At 39.2% G+C, this 24585-nt stretch overlaps 1 protein-coding gene across 4 annotated transcripts in view; it reads right to left on the reverse strand.

Annotated features, from left to right (window-relative positions):
- INPP4B (inositol polyphosphate-4-phosphatase type II B) overlaps nt 1-24585 on the reverse strand; it is an 839852-nt gene that overhangs the window by 98472 nt on the left and 716795 nt on the right. For all 4 annotated transcript variants that reach the window (XM_043902501.1, XM_043902500.1, XM_043902504.1 and 1 more), the window contains one exon: nt 16688-16847. In XM_043902501.1, coding sequence (XP_043758436.1) covers nt 16688-16847 — 160 coding nt within the window. The remainder of the gene's footprint in view (nt 1-16687; nt 16848-24585) is intronic.

Raw genomic sequence — 24585 nt, forward strand, 5'->3', positions numbered from 1 at the left:
CAGGTAGCTAAGGGCTTGCCAACACGTAGGCACTGCACCTACACCTCTCCCAGAAGCTAACTGGCCCAGCAGGCACGTAAGTGCCCACATCATTGATTCTCTCCCCTGGGCTCCTTTTAGTGACAGAGGAAAATATGAAGAGAATGTTTTAGTATCTCTATAAAAACTTGCTGAAACTCCTTAACCCTGAGACCAACAAGCAGAGTCTTTCCTCAGGAAAGCATAAAATGTGTGTGGCTTAGCTGAGCTTTTCCTGAGCTCTGTGAAGTGTGCTGGAAGTCGTCCAAGCAGAGCCTGTTTTCCAGCCCTTGACTCGCTTCTCTAACAGGATTCAAGTGAATTCACTGAAGGATTCAAAGAATGACGGCGGGGCGCCCCCCTCACCTCCTCCACACACCATCTATTTTCTGTTCAGGATGTTCACGTCCTCTGAGCTCAATGGCTCTTATGTTGCTCAGGAGAAAAATAAAAGGGCCAAATTCCAACCGACAGTAGCAGAATATAATGTTTTCTTTCCAATTTCTGAGCCATTTTCTTCTCAGGTGCTCAGTCTCCTTCGTTCATTTAAAATAATTAACTTCACAGAAGCTTGTAGCCAGTATTATTTTTGTTATCACAACTTTTCAGGCATTGGGAAAAAAGGAAAAGCTCAAAGCTTGCCTACCCATTAAACTTTATGCAAAGAGACAGAAGAAATATATGAGCCTGGCTCGTAGGATTCACCTAAGTTCAGAAGATGATGAACTGTGGAGCAGAACAATTAGAATGGCCTTTAAGGAGGGCGAAAAAATTCCCAAGCTTGTGAGAGGAACGGAGACCCATTCCACAGCTGACAGGGTTTCTAACAGGGTGTCCAAACCTCAGGTGGCATAGAACTGGCAGTGGTTTCAAGGTTGGGGGCTGGGAGTGGGTATATCTCTGCCCATAGAGTCATCGATGGTGTTGAAGGGCCTGTGTTCTATATCAGAGCTTCCCAGTTGGCACAGTGGTAAAGAATCCACCTGCCAATGCAGGAGATGCAAGTGACACGGGTTCAATCCCTGGTTCAGGAAGATCCCCTGGAGGAGGAAATGCCAACCCACTCCAGTGTCCTTTCCTGAAAAATTCCAAGGACAGGGGGGAGCCTGGTGGGCTACAGTCCATGGGGACACAGGAGCCAGACTGAACACACACACACATTGCTCTGCACCGACTCAGAGATGGCGACCTGTGTGACCGTCTATGCTTTGGGTACAGTTTTACAATGTGAATGTCAGTGCTTGGAGGGATCAACTAATGATAAGGTTTCCTCTCCAGATACCTTACAGCAGGACTCCTTTGTATAACACACACATGCAACTTTGGTCATAGACCCGAGACACCCAGCCATCGGAGGGCTCCAAGGATCAGCCGAATCCCGGGCTACAGAACACAGAAATGAAGCTAACCCAGACAACAGAGGAGTAATTCAAGGAAAGAGAAGCACCTGCGGAGGCTGAGCTGCCTAGAATGACGTCCCTGGCCACTAAGAATGCCCTCCTCCAAGTCTTCCTCACTCCATTTCCATCTTTATGAATCATCTCCTGGCTCTGGTCCAGGAATTAAAAAAAGAAAAAAAAATCTATATTTATCTGTCTTTAACGAATGCTAAGCTTTCTTCCTTGTATCAATTTCCCCTTTTTTTCATTGCCCATCATGAGAAATACTGCATCTGTGGAGGACTGGCTACTGGGACCCCTTGATATTCACCCCCAAGGATGCTCATGTCCCTTCTAAAAAATGGTGTAATGCTATCAAGCCTCCATACCCACAGGTTCTACATCTGGCGATTCAACCAACCACAGATGCAGAACCTGCAGACACAGCGGGCCAACTACACACTCATTTGTTAGACAAATAGAACCTCTTCAGTATGAGGTCCTGGGGTGATACTAATTTTAAAACTCATGACCGCTACCCTCAAGGAGCTTAAAATACAGAAGAGAAAGTCTCAGGAGCTGTAAAGTAATGCCTTCAGTGTAAGGAGGGTATAAGGGCTAAGCAAGTTGGGACAAGACACATCTAGCGGGGTTAAGGGTTTAGAGGCAAGAGAATGCATCTCTGGTATGAAGATCACGTTCAGTCATGGTCCTGTCGCTTCCTGAACAAGTGAAGGGAGAGCTATGCAGAGGGAGGTCAGGGAAGCTGCTTGGTATATAGGGAGTGAACACCAAAACAGTGAGTCTTTGTAGGAACAGTCGGGGAGGGATGTCTGGTTTGATGATGCCGAGTGCTGTAAACAAAAGCCAGGAACTAACTTGGAGGAGCTCAGAAGCAGGACTGGAGGGGAGAGGGGATGGGGCTAAGATGATGAAAAGACTTGAAAAAGGCAGGAATAAAGGGGAAGTAAGTATTGAATGACAACCCACTCCAGCATTCTTGCTTGGAGAATCCCATGGACAGAGGAGCCTGGTGGGCTACAGTCCATGGGGTCACAAAGAGCTGGACATGACTGAGTGACTAAGCATATACACACATGAGCTGCGCCTGAATCCCTGATAAAAAACAATGGAAAATCAAGTGGACAGTCACCATGGTAGGCATAGGGAATGGAGTAAGTAGAAGTGGGGGGAGAAACAGGAAGATGTAGATTTTAGGTGAGCAGGGAGACAAAAGCTAAGAAGCAAGGCCAAATCTAGAAATAATGGGTATCAGATGCACGCATGCGTGCTAAATCGCTTCAGTGGCGTCTGACTCTTTGTGACTCTATGGACTGTAGCCCACCAGGCTCCTCTGTCCATGGGGTTCTCCAGGCAAGAACACTGGAGTGGGTAGCTATTCCCTTCTCCAGGGACCTTCCTGACTCAGGGATCAAACCTGTGTGTCTTATGTCTCCTGCATTGGCGGGCGGGTTCTTTGCTACTAGCTCCACCTGGGAAGCCCCTGGGTATCAGGTCGAGCAAGGCTAATGGTAACTCTGGGAGGAAGATCCCATATAAATGCTGTGTCTTCCTTTGCCTCTAGGAGGAGCAGTCTTAAAGGCACCAAGGGTATTCGCGCAAAGGGCAAAGATGCATCTTCAGATGTAACCATCATCGCATCCAGTGAACTATGACCCAAAGTAAGTGACTGATCTTGGTACCTCCCAGATGTATGAGAAATGAGTGGACTGCCTGACTCCAGACAAACTGCCAGGGGAAGAACAAAGCAACCTTTTCTCATGTTAAGGAAACCTTGTTTGTTTAAATCCTGCCAGTCTGAGAACAATGTCATAAAACTTTCCAGTCTTGCTCTTAGCCAAACAGCAAAGGAAATGCATCAACTGCTACCCTGGTTAAACTTCTCATCTCATAGCACAAAGCTGGAAGCTTGAAGTAAATTCTGCTAAGACAGTTTCCAGGAACTAAATCCATTAATCAAACACGCTCTGTATAGGCGGAAGCAAAAAAAAAAAAAAATTCAATCAGGGCTTATGCTGGAACAGGAAGAGTCACGTGTTCACATTCCTTGGGCTTATTTTGCCTTTTGACCCCTCAAAACTATAATCTCAGGACTCTGATCTACAAACATGCTGAAATTGAAGAGTAAGTACATAGGTTATGAGTCAACAAGTAACCTCAAATCACCGATACATCTACAACAGAGAGCTCTTGTCATTTAAATTTTGTCCACTAACTATGATTGAGAAGAGAGGCGTGGTGGAGAGTGAGTTGATGAAAGCTTGGTTAGAACACCAAGAGGACGGAAAATGAAACACATTTCTACCCTGAAGTGCACTAGGTGAGTGATTAGTTTCCTAGTTAATTTCAAGGCCAGTGGAATACAGTGCACCCTTAGAAACTTATTTCTACAAATCCAACAAAGTCTAAAGTAAATAGATTCAACTTATAAGTGCTGAGTAAGTAGGCAAGAGGGGCTTGCTTCCCCAGTGGCTCAGCGGGTAAAGAATCCTCCTGCAATGCAGGAGACACAGGAGACATGGGTTCTTTTTTTTTTTTTTTTTATTAGTTGGAGGCTAATTATTTCACAACATTTCAGTGGGTTTTGTCATACATTGATATGAATCAGCCATAGAGTTACACGTATTCCCCATCCCGATCCCCCCTCCCACCTCCCTCTCCACCCGATTCCTCTGGGTCTTCCCAGTGCACCAGGCCCGAGAACTTGGGAGACATGGGTTCTTATCTTCCTGGATCAGGAAGATCTCCTGCAGAAGGAAATGGCAACCCACTCCAGTATCCTTGCCTGGAGAATTCCAGAGACAGAGGAGCCTGGTAGGCTAGAGTCTAAAGGATCACAAAGACTCAGACATGACTGAGCAACTAAGGTAGGCAAATAACCAACCATAACGAAAAACAATACTATTTCCCATCTTATTCTATATTTATATGCCTCACATTTCCCACAAGGGAGATATGAATCTTTTTTTTTTTCTTTTGGTCTATCCCACTTTCTCTGTGGGTATGAATATCATCAGATATATGAGAATGAGAAATATTTTTTCAATTGTGATTATGAATACGTGGCAACTCTTTCTACACAAGGTACAATTTCATAGTAAATGTTTGAGAGATACCAATGGGATTGCTTTTCATGAAGTTGTCTCATAATACTGCTAATTTGTATCTGATAAAACTTAACATTTTGTGCCAAGGATGATTGCAAAAAATTTATCTGTACAGATTTAAGATTTAGCAATGCTTTCTCCCGAAAAGAACAGAAGCAGTACAGAATTGTGATTGAGGGGACAAGTCCTCAACTTGGACCACCAGGGTCTGAATCCAGGCCAGGCCACTGGACTTGGCATGAAAGTACATGGAATATCAACTGTCTACTTCTTTATCCATTAAATGGGTCGAACTACTCCTATGAGTGTTGCAAGGGTGAAATGATAAAGGCAGCATCTTCAAAATAATTTTGGCACATATGAAGCAACACCAAACTGTTGGCTACTACTTTAAAAAAGATGGGAACAAGCATTAAGTCATTTAGACATATGATCTGATGTCTGTCCACTCACCCACATTTCTTATGCTCTTCCTTCTCTCTTTTTTTTTAAATTAAGTTTTATTGGGGTATAGTTGCTTCACAACGGAACATGTTTCTGCTGAAGAGCAAAGTGAATTGCTGTGCATATATCCCCTCTTTTTTGGATTTCCTTCCCATTTAGGTCACCACAGAGCATTGAGCAACTCTCTGAGCTGTTTAGTTATCTGCTTTATACACAGTATCAATAATAAACATATATATATGCATCAATCCCAATTCATCCCACCCCCGCCTTTCCTCCTTGGTGCCCATATGCTTGTCCTCTCTGCCTGTCTTCTCTCCTATTTCTGAGGACAAACTATTTGTTCTCTAGCGAAGACCAGCTCCTCTATCTGTATACACCAGATCATCCCTCCTCTCACCACTGAAGGGTATCACTCAAGCAGTTCCCTCCCCTGCCTCCGACATCATCAGTATTTCTTTGTTACTGGATTGTTCCCATTAGGACACATGGTTATCATCCCATCTTTAAAAAATAATCCTCTCTTGACTCTACTTCCCTCTACAGCTTCCACCCTGTTTCTCTGCTTCCTTTCGTGCTGAAAGCCCTCAGAGGGTTGTTCATACATGCTGTCTCCAGTTCCTTTTCTTCTTTTCCTCATAACCCTCTCTACTGAGGCTTTAATCCCTGTGTATTCTAGTTCAGCCACTCTCAGCAGCATCATCAATGTCTTCCACGCTGCTAAATCCAAAGTCACTTCTCAGCCGTCATTTCCCTTACCTACCAGCCGCGGTGGGCAGATGGATCCCTCCTCCTCTGTTGAATACCTTCTAACCCTAGATTTCGGGATGTCATATATGTTAACCTCCTAAGTCACTGGTCACTCTTTATCCAACCCTGATGTCGGCTCCTCTGCTTGTTAACATCGGATTGTCCTCATTTGTGATCTGTAGGTCATTTCTCTTTTCTCTGAAAACTCAATTCTTTTTTTTTTTTTTGCTGACATTATTCAGTTTCATGACTTTAAATTACCTGATAGCAATTCCCAATTTGAGACCATTTATCTAACCCTCACTCCTGAATTTCAGATTTTTATATCTAACTGCATACTTGATACTTCCATGGTAAACTTAAGATATTCAAAGAGAACATGTCCCTATTCCTGACTACAAAACTTGTTCTTTCCAGAGTCCTTGCCAGCTAGTCCACAGCCACCCCATCCTCCAGCTCATTCCTGACTTCTCCCTTCTCTCATTTTCCCATCCAAACCATCAGAAAACTCTGTTGGCACCACTTTCAAAGTAAGTACAGAACCCAGCTACTTTTCATCATGTCCAGGCTACTTTTCTTAGTCCAGGCTACTACCATCATGTCTCAATTAGAGAAATATATTAGCTTCTAACTGGTCTATGCCTGGTTCTATCCTTATCTACAGTCTAGTCTGAACATAACAGCCTGGGTGTTAAAATCTGTCAAATCAGGTTAGTCCTCTGCTCAAAACCCTCCAATTGCTTCTTGATTTCCTCAGAGTAATAGTCAATACAAAGGCTTTAAATTATTTAAACTCATCGTCTACACTCTCCCCTTCACTTTTCATATTCAGACCAAATGAGCTTCTTTGCTGTTGTCTGATTGTGGAAAGCACACGTATGCCTCAAGACTTTTGCATTAGTTGTTTTCAACACTCAATATATCCTTACCCCAGGTATCCATATGGCTCACTCCCTTATCTCCTTGCTTCTTCGTTCAAACATCAACTTTTCAATGAAGCTTCCTCTATTAAATGTCAATAATAATCTGAAACCCTCTTACTTTGCTCTGTAATTTTCCACAGAATGTCACTTTTAACATATTAGGCAATGTCTTTCTTTCTTATGGTATGTATTATGTTGAGAGACATGAAAAGAATATAAAACTCAGGAGGTCAGGTGTTTTGTCCGTTTTGTTCACTACTATATCCTGGTATCTAGAATAGTGCCTGACACACAGTAGATGCTCAACTAAAATACGCTGAATGATTGAAAAGAAAGAAAAAAAAATTCACAAATTATATGACAACTTATTATCATAGAACTTCAGAACTGGAAGAGATCTTAAAAAATTGCAGATGATCTTTATTTTACCAACAAAGAAAGTGAGGTCCAGAGAATTTAAGTGACCTGCCAAAGGTCATGTAGCCAAATAAATAAATTGTGGACTTGGCAAGTACAATATCTTGGTTCTGAGTCAAGTGTTATTTCGTTATAAGTCACTGTACAATTTTTAAGGGAAATAACATAAGTTTTCTGAGAAAACTGAATGTTAAAAATGTCATAATGTACCATTATAATTGGAATTCTAAGTTTGTAATAAAATATCTGTTATCATTTTTATTTTTACCAAATATTTTTAAAATTTGTAAGTGCACTTTACAAGTTGTTTTGCTTACTGGCCTATGAGTTTTAAAGACCCTTGTTCATTGATGTTTTTTCTTCCCAATGAAATTATAAATATTCATGTGCAGAAATTCATTAAATTCAAGAGTATTAATATGTAAACCTGTAGATGAAAATGATGCTCTGCACTTGCATATTTATACTTTACAAAGTAAAACAGACTTGTGACACATCATAAAACCACTGAAATGATTCTCATGTTAAGTGTAAGTTCTGAGGATATGATGATTTTCAGGCATGTATGCATAAATACTATAGAAGGAAACGGCAACCCACTCCAGTACTCTTGCCTGGAAAATCTCATGGACAGAGGAGCCTGGTGGGCTACAATCCACGGGGTTGCAGAGTCAGACATGACTGAACACAGCACAGCAGCGGCATGCATAAATGTGCACATACACTGAAGACAGTCACTTAGAAATATTGAGAAAATTAAGCATTTCTTGTCCAGTAGCAGTGCAGATCAGGGTGATTCAGCCTTTACTCCACAGTGTTGCTTCTGAATGATGTTAGCCTCTGGAGATTCAGAGAAAATAAAAAAAATACTTGGCATATTCTCTCATAGAGCCAAGGCTAGGAGGGGAGATAACATTTAAAATAATGTTTCCAATAAATCAGAAATACAGAGGCTGCAAACCAGTGGCCCAGGAACAGCTTCATTTGACCCTCAAATGTATTTTATTTGGCCTTCCTCACATTATGATGATTAAAAAAAAACCTATTATCAACTTTTAAAAATTGGGATATTGTATACAAAAATTCAGATTCACTTGAAAAATCAGAAGATACGGTAACTTTAGGTCCAGGTTCCCATATGGGAATGACTGGCTGGAGCTGGAGTGGTGGCCCTCTTTTGAAGGGATACATGCTTCCTAGTTTGGTCCAGTGTCCATCAGCTTCAGCTGGCTCATTCAGGTGAACTTGATCATTATCACGCATGATGTCTGTGGGACTTTGTACTTGCAATCCTTGTAGAAAGCATGATTCTATAATTTTCAGAATTCAATGAAAAAATAAAATTGTGAGACTTCTGCTTGAAAAGCAGTAAGCAAGCTTTTTCCTTTCTTCCTCAGTAGTATCTCTCTGACCTGTCATGGCGATTTCTACTTACTCTTTTGTGTCATAGTCCTTTGGGCATGGTGATAGCCTGTGTTCAGATCTTCAAAGGCACCTAGCCTGAGTCTGCCTCTCCAGCACTTGCACCCAGGCCTCTTGGTAGGTAAGGGTGGGAATGAGAGATGGTCACTGGACTGCGATAAGGATGGGGAAGCTGGGCAGGCACTGGAGAACCAGCGGGGGCAGAACTGGAGATGAATTAAGTCTCCATGTCCCAGACACAGCCTTCTCCACACTACTGGACTTTATTCATAACAACACAGCTAACAGTATTAAAAAGGCGTGATGACCACAGAGCATTAATCCCATGGCATGGGGCCCTGCTGAGAGAGGAATCTGAGCACTTGCACTGCTCCCATGCTTGTAATGCCAGCTGTGGTCTGAAAGATCAGAAAAAGATGCCTCAGTGGATAAAAAGTTTGAGCCTGAGGATGGTAGAGGTGGGCAATCCTTTGAAAGCCCAGCACTGCAAAGCAAAAGATGAGATCTCAAAAGAGTCCAGTGTGACTGGGTAAGAAAGGATGAAGCAGGATGAGAGGAAGAAGGGAGCCGAGCACTGTGAAGAGACAGGTGGGAGTCTCGGAGTTGAGGGCCTTGTAAGACAGGGAGAAAGATAAGCAACAAGTGAAGCATTAGCTATGACCACCTGACAAACCATTAATCAGATATTAATGGCAAACATAAAGGAAAGTAAACTCACATGCAAAACTGCTCTTAAAATTTTATACTTATGGCTGATTCATGTTGTACAGCAGAAACCAACAGCATTGTAAAGTGACCCTCCAATTAAAAAAAATTATTAAAGATAAAAAATTAAGCATTCCTTTTCACCGGTTATTTTACAGCCCCAATTCTTTTTGACAAATTCAATCAGGAAACACTCTGCCTGGATGTGAATCCTTGCTCAGATATCTACCAGCTCTGTGATCTTAGAAGCAGCACTCAACTTTCTCATCTATAAAATGGGAATAAAACAATATCCCCTATAAGTTTGTTGCGAGATTAAAGGGAGGGAGGGATGGAAAATTTAGCAAAGTATATGTCGTATAAATGTGAGTGCAGTCAGTTTTAACTATTAAAGTGATTATTTCCTCTCTTTGGATACCTTTGTTTAGTATCCAAGTTGCATTTGATTTTCATCCTTTGGGGCTTCTAACTCCTCAGTTGAAGGCAGTTTCCATGCCCCAAGGTTCAGCAAGATAGATTTTGCTCATCTTTTCCTATTCTTTCTCTTTTCATTTTCTCCAGTTTCATCTATCTATCTGCTGATGACTCCCAAATGCATACTTCCTCTTCTATGTTCTTTATCTTGCAGAAGCTGTCTTTGGAAAATCTCTGTGTGTCTTCTTTCAAATACAACTGTTTATCCACCAGACTTCAAGAACAGGGCAGTGACGTAATGTGTTTCTAGATACAGTGCCTGGTATAGGACAGATGTTCAAATAATATCTATTGAATGAATGAAAGGATCTTCCTCTTTGTTTTTCAACTAATATGTATTTGGTGTGTCTCTTCCATAAGGCCTAATGCCATGAACTATTTTAGATATAGTTGTGTCAACTGATTAATTGTTCTAGTCAATAATTATTTCCAGTGTATTAGGAAGATAGTTATTGTGGTCAACCAAAGATAGAAGATAAAAGATGGGAGATTTGCTTAAAACAAATGAAAAACTTTGGATTTGTCCCTATTTGGAGGATGGGGTGCCTTTTTCAGATGACTTATCTTTGGCATTAGCAAGCTATGGATAATAAATGGTAATAAATTATTGAAATAAATTGAATTCTTGGTGGTTATCAGACAATTTTGTTAACTGGAGACAGCTGGAAATATAATAAAAGATGTGGGAGGAAAAGTGAATTCTCAGGTCCAATAACGAGTGTGTCTGAAAGTTAAAGGAAAATTATGAATTGGGAAAGGACATGAGACTAACCACTAGTAAGTGAACTAAGTCTGTGATATGCCTGATGTTTACCATCTTTGTACGAAGAAAAAGTGATGACGTGAAGGCAACCTGGGCTCATTAGGAAAAACTATGTCACAGGAACTTCATCTTCTTTTTGGAAGGACTTATAGCTGTGTGGATGAGGAAAAAATAGTATTCAATGATATAGGGTATTTGGCCTTTCACAATGTACTTCATGATACCCTTGTGAAAGACAGAGAAATACAGGCCATCTAATAGCATGAATGGGTCAACATATAGCTGGATGAACACATGTTCCCAGAGTAGTGATTAACTAGTGTATTTCAATGCATGCAATTCTTTTTTGAAATGTGCCTCAAGGATCTATATTTAGCTCTGCTTTCTCATCATTTTAATCTATCGCTTCTGTGAGTAGATAGGAAATGTTTACAACATGTGAATAAAATAAACCTTAGTAGGGCAGTAGGCGTGATGGATGAAAGAAACAGGTATTTTTCAGCTTGTACTCAAAAGTGTATTATATTACAGTCATAGGCTTAGACATCAATCTCTTCGATAAAATTGAGACAGACTGGGTCTTAATCTTCTTGTGCCCCTAATATTTCAAAATGTCTAGCACAGAGTAATGCTTAAATATTACTTGAATTTTGAGAAGCCTGAGGTATAGGTCCAATTTAGCAAGGTTTATGGATTTCAATGGAGCTATTAGTGAAAGTGAAAGTTGTTCAATCATGTCCGACTCTTTGTGACCCCATGGACTGTATAGTCCATGGAATTCTCTAGGCCAGAATACTGGAGTGGGTAGCCTTTCCCTTCTCCAGGGGACCTTCCCAACCCAGGGATTGAACCTAGGTCTCCCGCATTGCCAGCTGAGCTGCAAGGGAATAGCTAATAAAAACGTAAATATCATTAATAGAATAGTATGTAAAAGCAGGGAGGCAGTCCTGTGTTGCACTGTACTTGACGCTATACCTTTGAAAAGTGAAAATGAAAGTGTTAGTTACTCAATCATGTCTGACTCTTTGCGACCCCATGGACTGTAGCCCACCAGGCTCCTCTGTCTATGGAATTCTCCAGGCAAGAATACTGGAGACCGTTGCCATTTCCTTCTCCAAGGGATCTTCCAAACCCAGGGATCAAACCCAGATCTCCTGCACTGCAGGCAGATTCATTACCAACTGGGCCACCTGCTTATAAGTATGTTTAAATGTACAAAAATAAGAGGACAATCTTGTTTGTTAAGAAAACATATGGATATACATCAGCATGAGAGTTTGGAACAATTATTCTATTACTCGTTCTCAGAATGTACAGAAAGATTTTCTTCTCTCAGCACTATTTGCAGTAATCCTGAAAAAAAATTTATGAAGTAAGATATAGTGAAAAATTCTAGATCTAAAATAAAAAACCTTCAAAACTACAGGTTTAAAACATTATTAAATTGATACACTGTAAAGAGAAAAATCTACATGTTGAGAAGAGAAATATTTGCAGTTATAAAGGAACATTAAAAAATGAAAAAATGTAGCAACAGTTCAGAAGACCATCTGTTTAACCAACAAAGAAACACGATGATTATAATGTAAAAATACAAGATGATGGTAAAGAAAGAAAAACCAACTATCATAAGGTTAATTATGAGATTTCAAAACATATCCCAACATAAAACACACCAGTCAAAAGCACATGAACAAAATTTTATTAAGTTGATTAACTGATCAGAAATCGACCACAATTATTTTATTGATTAAAATATTTGTAGAACTGAATTCTAAGGAAAAAACTACTCTAATGTTAGGAAAATAATCGCTTATGATGATGTGGCAAGAAATGCCTATCAGTGTTTAGCACATCACACATAACAATAAACTTTAGATGACTCAAATCACTCACTAAATCAGTTTATTAATTAACTGTGGAATGAAAATAATGTAATGGCTTTTCCACCACAGCTATGCACTGAGGATAAATGTGGTGTTATTGAAGAAATGGATTTCATTAGCAAAAATATTATTTTGAAATACAATATTTAAAAAGTTACATAATGTGTATATGCATGCATGTAAAGTCATGTCTGACTCTTTCCAACCCCATGGACGGTAGCCTACTAGGCTCCTCTGTCAGTGAAATTTTCCAGACAAGAATAATGGAGTGGGTTGCCATTTCCTACTCCAGGGGAATCTTCCTGACCCAGGGATCAAACCAGCATCTCTCGAGTCTCCTGCACTGGCAGGCAGATTGTTTACTGCTGCACCACAATATCAAGACACAAATAATTTGAAACTACAATATGATGATTTCTGTCCAAAATGGCATGGAATCACTGAAAATATCTAAAGCTGATAAGGTAAAAGAGTGTCCGTAGGTACTGCTGTTCAGAGTACCTATTGTTACAAAGAACCATTAAAACATCCCCACCCAACCAAATGTTGGTTTCTAAATGCTATTCTCCAAAAAAGAAACCAGGGTTCCTTGGAAAATAGCTGAACCACAAGCTGGGACAAATACAGATGAACCTTGAATAAGTTTTTTATGAAACCAGAGAATAAGAGAGTGAATCAAATGTAAAAGTAAGGAAGTAAGTGAGAAACTAAATACATAGTCTATGGCAAGAGAAGCTACCAAAAGGCCACCAAGAGCTCCTAATAGCTAGCCCTTGAACAATTTGAGCCCCAAATAAATAACAACATTAGAGGCATATAAACCAAAGAATAAAGTAAGTATTCATGAGTCCACACTGATTTCAACAAGTCATTGTATAAATAAATACATGGGAGAGAAGGAGTAATTTTTCCTTATAAAATAATTCCACTTGCAGCAATCTGACTTAGAGGATAATTTCTGAAATGTAGTTAAAGATTTTCATGTTCAAAGATGCTTACATTTTACAGTTAGAATTTGACATGGAACAACAGACTGGTTCCCAATAGGGAAAGGAGTACGTCAAAGGCTGTATATTGTCACCCTGCTTATTTAAATCATATGCAGAGTACATCATGAGAAACCCTGGGCTGGAGGAAGCACAAGCTGGAATCAAGATTGCCTGGAGAAATATCAATAACCTCAGATATGCAGATGACACCACCCTTATGGCAGAAAGTGAAGAAGAACTAAAGAGCCTCTTGATGAAAGTGAAAGAGAGTTAAAAAGTTGGCTTAAAGCTTAACATTCAGAAAACTAAGATCATGGCATCTGGTCCCATCACTTCATGGCAAATAAATGGGGAAACAGTGGAAACATTGGCTGACTTTATTTTTTTGGGCTCCAAAATCACCACAGATGGTGATTGCAGCCATGAAATTAAAAGATGCTTACTCGTTGGAAGGAAAGTTATGACCAACCTAGACAGCATATTGAAAAGCAGAGACATTACTTTGACAACAAAGGTCTGTCTAGTCAAGGTTATGGTTTTTCCAGTGGTCATGTATGGATGTGAGAGTTGGACTATAAAGACTATAAAGCGCCAAAGAATTGATACTTTTGAACTGTGGTATTGGAGAATACTTTTGAGAGTCCCTTGGACTGCAAGGAGATCCAACCAGTCCATCCTAAAGGAGATCAGTCCTGAGTGTTCATTGGAAGGACTGATGTTGAAGCTGAAACTCCAATATTTTGGCCACCTGATGCAAAGAGCTGACTCATTTGAAAAGATCCTGATGCTGGGAAAGATTGAGGGCAGAGGAGAAGGGGATGACAGAGTATGAGACGGTTGGATGGCATCGCTGATTCAATGGACATGAGTTTGGGTCAACTCCAGGGGTTGATGATGGACAGGGAGGCCTGGCGTGCTGTGGTTCATGGGATCGCAAAGAGCCAGACACGACTGAGCAACTGAACTGAACTGATCTCAAATATCTTTTTTCTGAAATAGTTAAAAGGATAGTATATGTAAACTGCAACTTTAGCTTGTTTGCTTTATAGTTCAGAAAGCCATTATTAAATTCTCTGCTGCATTGTTCAATGTGACAAAGTTCAGGGTAGAAACGAAAAGTGCATTTTTTCCTAAATTAAGAGGAAGATTAAAATAAATGAATAATAATTATCATTTTTATTACTTAATAAAAATAAATTTTACTTAAATAACTGATTAACAATCCCACAGCAAATATGCAATAACATCCATCACATATTTAATATATTATAAGTATACCTGAGCACACATTCATTTGCAATACATCACACTTTTATTTGTTAATCATCCCTTTTATGAACCAATATCCTTACCAAAATTTTCTATTATGCATTCTATACACAATCATCCAACACATAAAATGTTAACAGCTTTAACTTTAGAATTATTTGATAATACTACATTATCTAATACTAAGTAATACATTATCCAATACTAAATAATTTTCAGACCAAAGTATGTATTTTATTTTATTAATTTAAACAATGTCTTATCTCCTAAAAAAGTTTATAACTCAAAAAAGAATGATTGAAATAAACATGGAAAAGAAGATATTAATAAAACTAATAAAGATAATGAAATAAATTGTAAGACACTGTGTTATAATTTGACTCCAACTATCCACAAAACTGATCTAGTTATGAATTCGCTTTAGGAGCAAATTCTACATGGTTTTTAGGCTATATCCAAGCAATATTTTACATTCAAATGAAGGTGATTCATCTAATTTTACAAATGACTTACCTACCAAATATTTTTACTTTTTAAATGGAAACTGATTGCACAGATACGATCTTCTGACAAAATACAAGATATGAATAAATGCATAATTTCCAATACTTTGGAACTCTGTTCTCATCAATAAGCAGTTTTCTGGAACATCAAAAAATGTGGCAAAATTCAGTATTCCTTAACCTCTTAATCTTACTCTGCCCCAAGTGCCTTGAACAGTTAATGGACAGAACAAATCACTAATATGGATTCTGCTTCTTTACCTCATTTTCCAGAGCACAGAACAGTGCCTGGCTCATCGCTGATGGTCAAGAAATATTCAATTAAAGAAAACTGAAGTATGCTATTTCTTTTTGACATAAATTATGATAGGCTTTCATTTTGATTCATGTGAAGTTATGAATCTGGACCAGCTTCATTAATAAAATTGATATTATTAAAAAAGAAAATCCTCATATACAGTTAAATCAAGTAGAACATTAAAAAAATCAGTGTAAACTTTCCACGTAAGTGAGTGTACTATGGAGGATGAGAAACATCTACAATAAGAAAACTTTAGAAAGCCACTGTTGACGAATGTGATTTAGAAATCGTTCTACTGTTAATCAGGTGATGAAAGATTGATGGTTCCTGTAATTAAACTCCTGATGAAGCTGTGAGTAATAAAAAATCAGGAAAACAAATTGAGAAAACAATTTAATTTGATAAGCAGCCATATTTTCTTATACTCATTTTCCTTAAGGAAAAGGGAAAGCAGATTTTAGAAGAAGAGGGTAGGGTAGCACTTTTTATCTCCAAACACTTAAGAATCTGGCTGGAACAACTCTAGGAGCAAGTCTTTGTATCACAGAGAAGTGCAGATATCTGACTTAGTTTTTGTTGTCAAAATTAATCAAATTAACAAAAAAATTTTAATAAAAGAAGCCATATTTGCTAGTCAAGCTTGTAATAAGACATACTTTGAAAGTATCTCTCTCTGTCTCTATACATAAATATGTGTGTGTGTCTATAGTGACACACACCCGTATGTGTACGCATATGTATACATCAGTGTATGTGCCTATACATGTATCTATGAAAATTTAAGCTTCATGAAAATATGTCTTTGGAATAACACACAAACACATTCTTCTTATATGGTATTAAGACATATGTTTTTGAAATAATTCACAAACTCACTCCCTCGGAATAAGGTGAACAGCATTTTACCATATCACCTTTTCAGAAACCTTTTTAAGATGTTGCATCCTGATAGTCCTCAAAGTTTCTAAGTGTTTTCAGATGCTTGTTTCTGTTCCTAATAAAATTTTGGAAGAATGTGTGTAAAAGTAGATTAAACTATATCAGACTCTTTAAAAGAAAACACTGTTCTCCTTTCAAGAGGGTTTTTATGTAGTAAAAAAAAAAAAAAAATGAGCACTGCAAGCAGTTCTGAAAACACAACCAAGATGCAATTTGATAAATAGCCTTCCATCACCCCAGCCAGAGCAGTGGAAAAGCACACGATCAGCGCTTTCATCAAAAGCACTATTGACTCCTCGTTTTTCTATCTCATTTTATCTTGGCTTTCTCATTTTGTTTACTCAGTCAATGATTGGGAAAAAAAAATGACTCCTTACCCTTTGGATGAGTTATGATGGAGTCCACCGGAGAAGAGTCCTTTTCTACGTCTTTGCTGCTGTCACTGCCTCCCTCGCCACCGCTCTCTCTTTCGATCAGTTTATCCACCATTGCAATAATGCAGTTCAGGCTCTTGCCCACACTGGCCCACACCCTGTCCTGAAAAAAGCATGAGTATCACCATGGATCTTTATTGCAAAACCAAGGTGAGGCAAAATCAGATGAATACACTTGAGGACAGCAGGAAGAGGAGCAATCATGCAGACTGAGCGACTCTAATACCCCCATTTGTTTGCCCAAATTATGGATAGACAAGAAATCTATTTTCTCTTAATAAAGCATAAATCAAGTGCTATGATCTTTCTATCTAGGTCATTGTTTTTGCCCTGTCATAAAGCAATGATGAACTATTGTACAACGTGGATCCATAATTGAGCACAAATTACATTTTACACTGGAGATATTTAATTTATCAATAATTAGTATGGAAGCAAAGATTCACCAATATTTTAAAATAATGACTTCTGCTTGCATTCAAATTTCTTGTTTTTCTTTTTATTGTGATAATATAGATATAATGTAAAGCTGACCATTTTAACCATTTTTAGGCATACCATTCAGTGGCATTCAGTATTGATACATTCACATGGGTGTGCAGCCATCATCACCATCCGGCTCCAGCAATTTTTCATCTTCCTAAGCTGAAAATGTATACCCTGTAACATGAATTGTCCATTCACCCTTTCACCCACCCCTGGCAACCACCATTGTACTTCCTGTTGCTATGAATTTGACGACTCTAAGAATTAAAAGTTCTTAAAGTGTGCTCTTCAGATCATCCTAACAGAATGACCTAGAGAATTAAAATGCATATCTGCGGGCACCATCAAGTCTTCAGAACAGTTTCAGATGAACAGATACACACTATGAATAAAGAAAATTATCAACAAGGACCAACTGTGTACACAGGGAGCTCTGCTCAGTATTCTGTAATAGCCTATGGGGAAAAAATCTGAAAAGAATGAACATGCGTATAACTTCATACATGCAACTGAATCACTCTGCTGTATACCTGGAACTAACACAACACTGTAAATCAGCTCTATCCCAATACAAAATAAAAATTAAATTATAAAAAAAAAACAATTGGGAACACTAAGTTGAAATTTCAATAAGCTTTTTAGGTGCTCAGAAATGAGATGATTTTCCAGTGGGAGCCCAATGACATGGTTTCTACAAAAGTTCTTGGTAAATTTATTGCAATTTGGCAAAATCACATCCTATCCTCTTTCCTAAATAAATCATACTTGCTTTTCATAACCTTCTATCTTAAGTATAAAATATGCTGTTAATCACAAGCAATCATAGCAAATTTTTCTCTAAACACAGATCATTCCTCCCAAGAATTAAAAGCACATTTCTTTTGCTTTTAATGGAAGCTGATAAATCCATAAACTACATCATCTTCTGCCTAGTACCTGAAAAAATGAAGTGGAAATCTTGAGACCTAAAAAGCTCACCACTTCCAGGAGGCACTGCTGGAGAAATGTAAGCAAGCTGAGTTTGTGACATCACTCACTGAGATTTGGTGAGGAGTTTATATTCTAGATCATATAACCAAACTGTGCTGTGCAATGCTATGCTTAGTCACTCAGTCCCATCCAACTCTTTTGTGACCTCATGGACTATAGGCTCCTTTGTCCATGGGATTCTCCAGGTAAGAATACTGGAGTGGGAAGCCATGCCCTCCTCCAGGGAATCTTCCCCACCCAAGGATAGAACCCAGGTCACCCACGTTGCGGGCAGATTCTTTACTGACCGAGCCACAAGAGAAGCCCAAGAATACTGGAGTGGGTAGCCTATCCCTTCTCCAAAGGATCTTCCCAACCCAGGAATTGAACCAGGTCTCCTGCATTGCAGGTGGATTCTTTACCAGGAAACTTTACCAGGTCGCTTTATCAGCGACCAGGGAAGCCCATAACCAAACAAAACAGTCCCTATTCTGAATATGCCTTAATCACCACCATCAACCTTATTTTTCAGACTATAAGCTGAAAAATGAAGCAATTTTCCAGCTAATACTGTGGATAAACTCTGTTACTGAGGGAAAAAGGAGGACAGAATTTCTCTTAATTTTTAGACTAGCTCTGTAGAGGAGACAGGCTGTCAACTCTCTTCCTGTTACTCATGATGAGAGAAACTTTACATTTTGATCAAAGATGAGTAGTATTGCATGCTATCTTTCTTATGTCAAAGGCATATAAAGGATGGATCAACACTCTTAATCACATCTTTGAAGAGCATGAACAGAAGGGTATATAAGAGGGTGATTTTACATTCTCCACCTAGCCATTGTTCTTCTTCCTTTATAGATATGTCAGGTTATACAACTCTGCTGTGAGAAAAAAGTCACCTTTGCAGCCAGTACAGAGATCTTCACTGGCATGAAGAACAAACTAAAGTGTGCTCATTGATTAAGATCAACAATCATATAGCAAACAGTTGTGTTGTATGTGGCAAACAGTCTTAAAACACTTAAATGGGTGGAGGGCACACAAACTGGGAGGATGTTTTGGGGGGAAGAAACAGAGCAGGTGCTTATGTAACTAATACATGATTCATGCTCAGTCAGATATTCTGCTGAAGGCACATTCAGCAGCAGACTCTGAGCAGACTCAGTCTGTTCTTTATCTTTTGGAGAGCAGATCCTGCCAGGCCGGTGGTGAGAGAACCCTGAGCTTTGCCGGACACTGCTTCCTTCTCTTCTAAGGCATCGACAGAGGAAATTAAAGTCACTGATTTACATTGCTGTCCCTCATACTAGACTGGGAGTTATCTGAGAGGAGAAGGAAATGGCCATCCACTCCAGTATTCTTGCCTGAAAAATCCCATTGATGGAGGAGCCTGATGGGCCATAGTCCAAAGGGTTGCAACGAGCTGGACACAGCTGAGGGACATGTGTCCTCAGTACATCGCAGAAGGTCTGGAAGAAAGGCAGAGAGGGAGCGAAAGAGGGAGGAAGAGAGAGGACACCAACCCAGAGGCAGACTGAGGATTGCTATTTATATTCACCTGATATATGAACATTAGCTGATTTCACCTTCAAAAACCACCACATAATATCAATATTATTGACTCAGATTTTAGAGCTGAGGAAACTTCTGGTAAGAGATACTGAATAACATCCAATATTAAAATGGTAGAGGTAGACTAGAAATTCCATTTGATTCCAAAGACTTAATTCATTTTTTATGATTTCCCACAGAATTCTGGTATCCAGTAGGAATTCCTCTTCATGAAATCACCAGAACTCTGGGGACAAGCTTCGGGGAGAGGGAGCCCAGGAAGGGTTAGGTATACGTGCGTGTCACCTCACAAAACTAAGATTAGGTTTCAGTTATTTGAGGCTTTAAAATGAGCCCAGTGGCAAATTCTGAACTAACAGAAGATTCTACAAAAAGGTCAGGCTGGTCCCATGTACCCTGAAGTCTGAAATCAACAGTACCACGTAATTAGGAGTGTAACAATCACTTGACTAAAGGACCAATCAGTCTGGGTCAAAGGACATAAGTAGCAAATATTAACAGAGGGCAACGTTAGCAACAAGGCCCCAAATCCATTCGTGGGCCTAGGATGTGAAACAGGGAGTGGACTACAGGGAGGGAAGGTGATAATTCACTTGTTAGAAGATAATTAAGAAATATTATTAACTACCAGCAAGATAATTATCTTGGAGCTAGGATGCTAACAATGAGTAGCAAACATTTTTGAAGATGTACCTCGAGTATCTGATTTCTAAACAAGCCATTTTCCATCATGTCTCTGAGAAAGCATATGCTCAGAGGAAAATAACCAGCCAAAATCTATTCTCATTTTGGTGACTTTTTATTCACGAGGCCAGTCCATGTGGGGGATTCTTTTAGTTCAGATTGCTGGTATGACTGGGACGTACTCCACTTTCTTTCCCGCTAAAATCATGAAGAGGATCGCCCGCTTAGCAGGGAGAAGACAGTGGAAGCATGAAGCCTGGCTGGAGTTCTTCATGTTTCCAGCCTTCCCCCTCCCCATTTTCAGGCAAGAGAAATATGATCTTCCTCCAGATTTTGTTTATCCCCTCAGCCACGTGACAGGTTTAGAAACACATACACACATACACACAACGACAACCTATCAGAAAAGTAGGTGGCTGGGCCTTCCTTTTTCTCCCCCTCCAATAGCAGTCATTAGCCTACTACTGAAGAGAGTAACTGGACATTGGTGGGTTAAAGTCTAACCTTTATTAAATGGAGCTTAATGCTGTCCTCGACCTTAATAACACCTTCAGAAAACCCAACTTCTAGAAGGTGAAGTGGCTCTCAACTTTTGCTCAGCAATGAGGGGAAAAGTCAGTGGGGAACAAGCAATACTATTTATTCCATTCTGAGTCAGGTTCTGATCTTGGTTCTTATTTATTTCTGGGTTAGGACCTAAGCTAACATGCAGGTCAAAGCCAATGGATACACACATTTGAAGGGTGTAGACATGAGTAGCCAGGGGGCTATTACACCTGGCAGAGTGAACCATGAGGGTAGGGAATGTGGTGCTTACTCAGCATGTCACACATTTATGAGCTCAAGAGAGATTCTTACTGCTTTGGATCAGCAGTTAACTTTAAAAAAAAAAAAAAAAACTCATTCAGCAATCCTTAGCTGATTAACTTTTCTAGGGATGACTTCTGATCAGCAAGAATGTAAAGGCTAAACTAGAGTTGATAAGGGTACCCTGTTATATCTTTATCTCCATGCATAATTTGCCACTGGTCACTATGAATTTCTGAGCACTCTGATTAGAACCAGTTAGTAAATTAACAAGACTGATCTTATCTTTAAAAAGAAGCTTCAGTCTGTCCTTGAGTTGACTGAGAGTAATCTGCACCCCACAAGCCTGGTTCCTCCACACTGCAAATCTGTGTTCATCCCAGAGCTTGATAACTCTCCTTTCTGAATCCTGGAGTTGCACATATAATACTCTATGGTACAAGATGGCACATTCATGGCCCAAGCTACATAATACACACATACCTACACACATGTATATAAACACCACGCCCATGACATACATATCATGTCCACTAGAATCAGCCAGATATGTGACATCCTTCAGAATTGAGATGCCCCCAACCTTTGCTCCTTATTCATCCTCCTGCTTAATTTCATCCACCTACTCATGCAATAATCCCTGACCTCAGTTTCCCCATGAACATGCTGCTGGCCTTACCCTAAAATTCAGTGCCTCGTTACATAAGTGAATCAGGTGGTCAGTCACTGTTTCTCCAATAGGTGACCTTTCCAAAGTCCCTGGTTTGGATCTTGCCCAGACCTATTGATTAGCTCTCACATGATCAAGCCTACACACGAGCGCCACATTTATCTTCATTGATAACCACGCCTGTGCCATCACTCCTTGATCAAAAGCAGGCTGAGTACTGCAGCAAGTATTTTCTCTTCTCTCAGCTTAGAGGCACCTCTGTAGTTAGGTCAACCAAGATACTAACTCTACACATGTCTCTTTAGTTTTCAAAATGAAAACTTCATTCAGGTCAGTCTCCTTGTTGACCTAGAAACATGCTGCTAATTAGCTCAACATATATTTTCTGGGCATAGGCTACCTGCCTGCTGAGTGCTGAACATCAAAGATATGACGGAAACCCTGGAGGAACTAGTGTTTCTAACTTGACACATGCTGCTTTTTATGCTTCGAGGGCCTTCTCCTTTACCTTCCCTCAATCCAAATTCGCACCCTTTCAGGTTCCATGTATCCAAGAACTGTTCCTGATATTCTCTGTCTGCTTAATGCATCTTTTCTTTCTAATACACAGTGCACTCTACAAGGGAAGTGACTATTATTTATTGATCCTTTTCTTCTCAGGTCCTAGTACTCATCGTGCATGCATGCTAAGTTGCTTCAGTTGTGTCTGACTCTTTGTGACCCATGGACTGTAGCCAGCCAGGCTTCTCTGTCCATAGGATTCTCTAGGCTAGAATACTGGAGGGGGTTGCCATGCAATCCTCCAGGGAATCTTCATGACCCAGGGATCGAACCCACAATCTCTTGCATTGGCTGGTGGGTTCTTTACCACTAGCACCACTTGGGAAGCCCCTAGTATTCATGGGGTTTTAGATAAATAAAAGAATGAATAAATGAATAAATGAAACAAGGAAGGAAGAAAGGAAGAAAGAAATGATTTTTTCATCCTCTTCCACCTTCATATAACTTCTCTCTGAATTCTTTTGACATTTTTAATGTGTGTCACATAACCACTTCCATTCTGAGAATATCTTTCAATATCTCTGCTTGTTTTATGAGTGCTGGCCATTTACTTGAATTAGATGATATGGCTGTTGAAGTCAGAATCCATTTTTTTTTTGGACTGCATTTGTTTCCCCCCAAGTATCCATAACATTGCTGCACATTATTGATGCTTAATTACCATTTGTTGATTAACTTAATAGCCTGCTATTTAGAAGTAAAAATAAATTAAGATACAACTATAAGAACTATTATCACAAGTATCTTCAAATTGAAGTTAGAATTAAGCTCATATTCTGAATGGATGAGTTTACCTTAACATGTGTCACATCAAGCTATAGATTCCAATCCATGGAAATATGAAATAAAGCTTTTGTTTAATAATAAATTAAAAATAACTGATTTACTAAAGCTTTTAATTTTAAATTGGTAATTGGGTTTCAGCTGCACACCATCAAACCAGGCATTGTAACAGTCAGGAAAGTATTCAAGGGAGATGATGGTACCCAATATAAAACCACAGGAAATTCTTACATGAATAAAAATAAAATATCTCTGTTAAAAACAGGAGCTTGAGTTGGAAGACGAATTGCTTAGTCAGCAAATCCATCCATTCACTTCTTCCATCAATTCTGAAAAATACATTGAACTGGTCTGTATCAAACACTGTATGAGGTGCTATAAAACAGGGGGCTGAAGGTGAATGTATTAACTGCATGTGGAAAACTCTTGAAATTGGTAGGATTTCATGAATATGCATGCCCATAAAGATCTCATTTGGGGTTTCTTTTCTTTAATAGAACATTTGTGCATTTTAATGGACAGTCATGAACTTTGCTTAATCACCTTTTGTGGACTTTAATATCAGATAAGATTTCAGAGTACATCTCTCCCGGGTGAAATGGACTGGAGAAGTTCAGGAAGGTTTCCCATCCATCAAGAAAACAGATGATGGAACACTTTCCATTGCTATGCAGGGAACAACTGGTCTAATTCTCCCTGTCTTTTCTGTTGGGAAGAATGGATGCTTTCAATGTCCCCTCCTTGTAATAATATGAACAAAACTAGACAACCCTATTAGGCATGACTTAGGAAGGAGAAAGAAAAAGCTGAGACAAGGGTAAAATACCTGCTCTCAATTCATATTTGCTGGGAAATATCTGAAATTATTTCTGTGTAACCAGAACCTTTGCAATCAGCACACAAATAATCAAATAAAATGCAAATTACCACCACTGGGTTTCTGGAAGCTGTTGGAGACCTTCACTCATCATTTTATTAACTTTGGTCATCTCTGATGTTCTATGTCCATCTTGAATTTTACCACTTCTATGCTTGGAGATAAATGTGAAAATGGCTTGAATAGTTGAGAGTTGATTATGACTCTGGGAAATATGCACTAAGGAGAGAGGGATTTAACACTTTGAATTGGAAGAGAGAAACAAAATCCTCCAAAAAAAAAAAAAAAAATCCTGAGTTCTAATGGCGGAAAAGGTACCTGACATGGTGCTGAGTTAAGTTAAATTTAATTATTCCATGTTTCCAAATATGAAGGAACACAAGAATAGTAATTTGAGAGGAAATTTCAAAGTCATTAATGTATTCTACA

Source organism: Cervus elaphus, chromosome 5, assembly GCF_910594005.1.
Source record: "Cervus elaphus chromosome 5, mCerEla1.1, whole genome shotgun sequence".
Taxonomy (NCBI): Eukaryota; Metazoa; Chordata; class Mammalia; order Artiodactyla; family Cervidae; genus Cervus; species Cervus elaphus.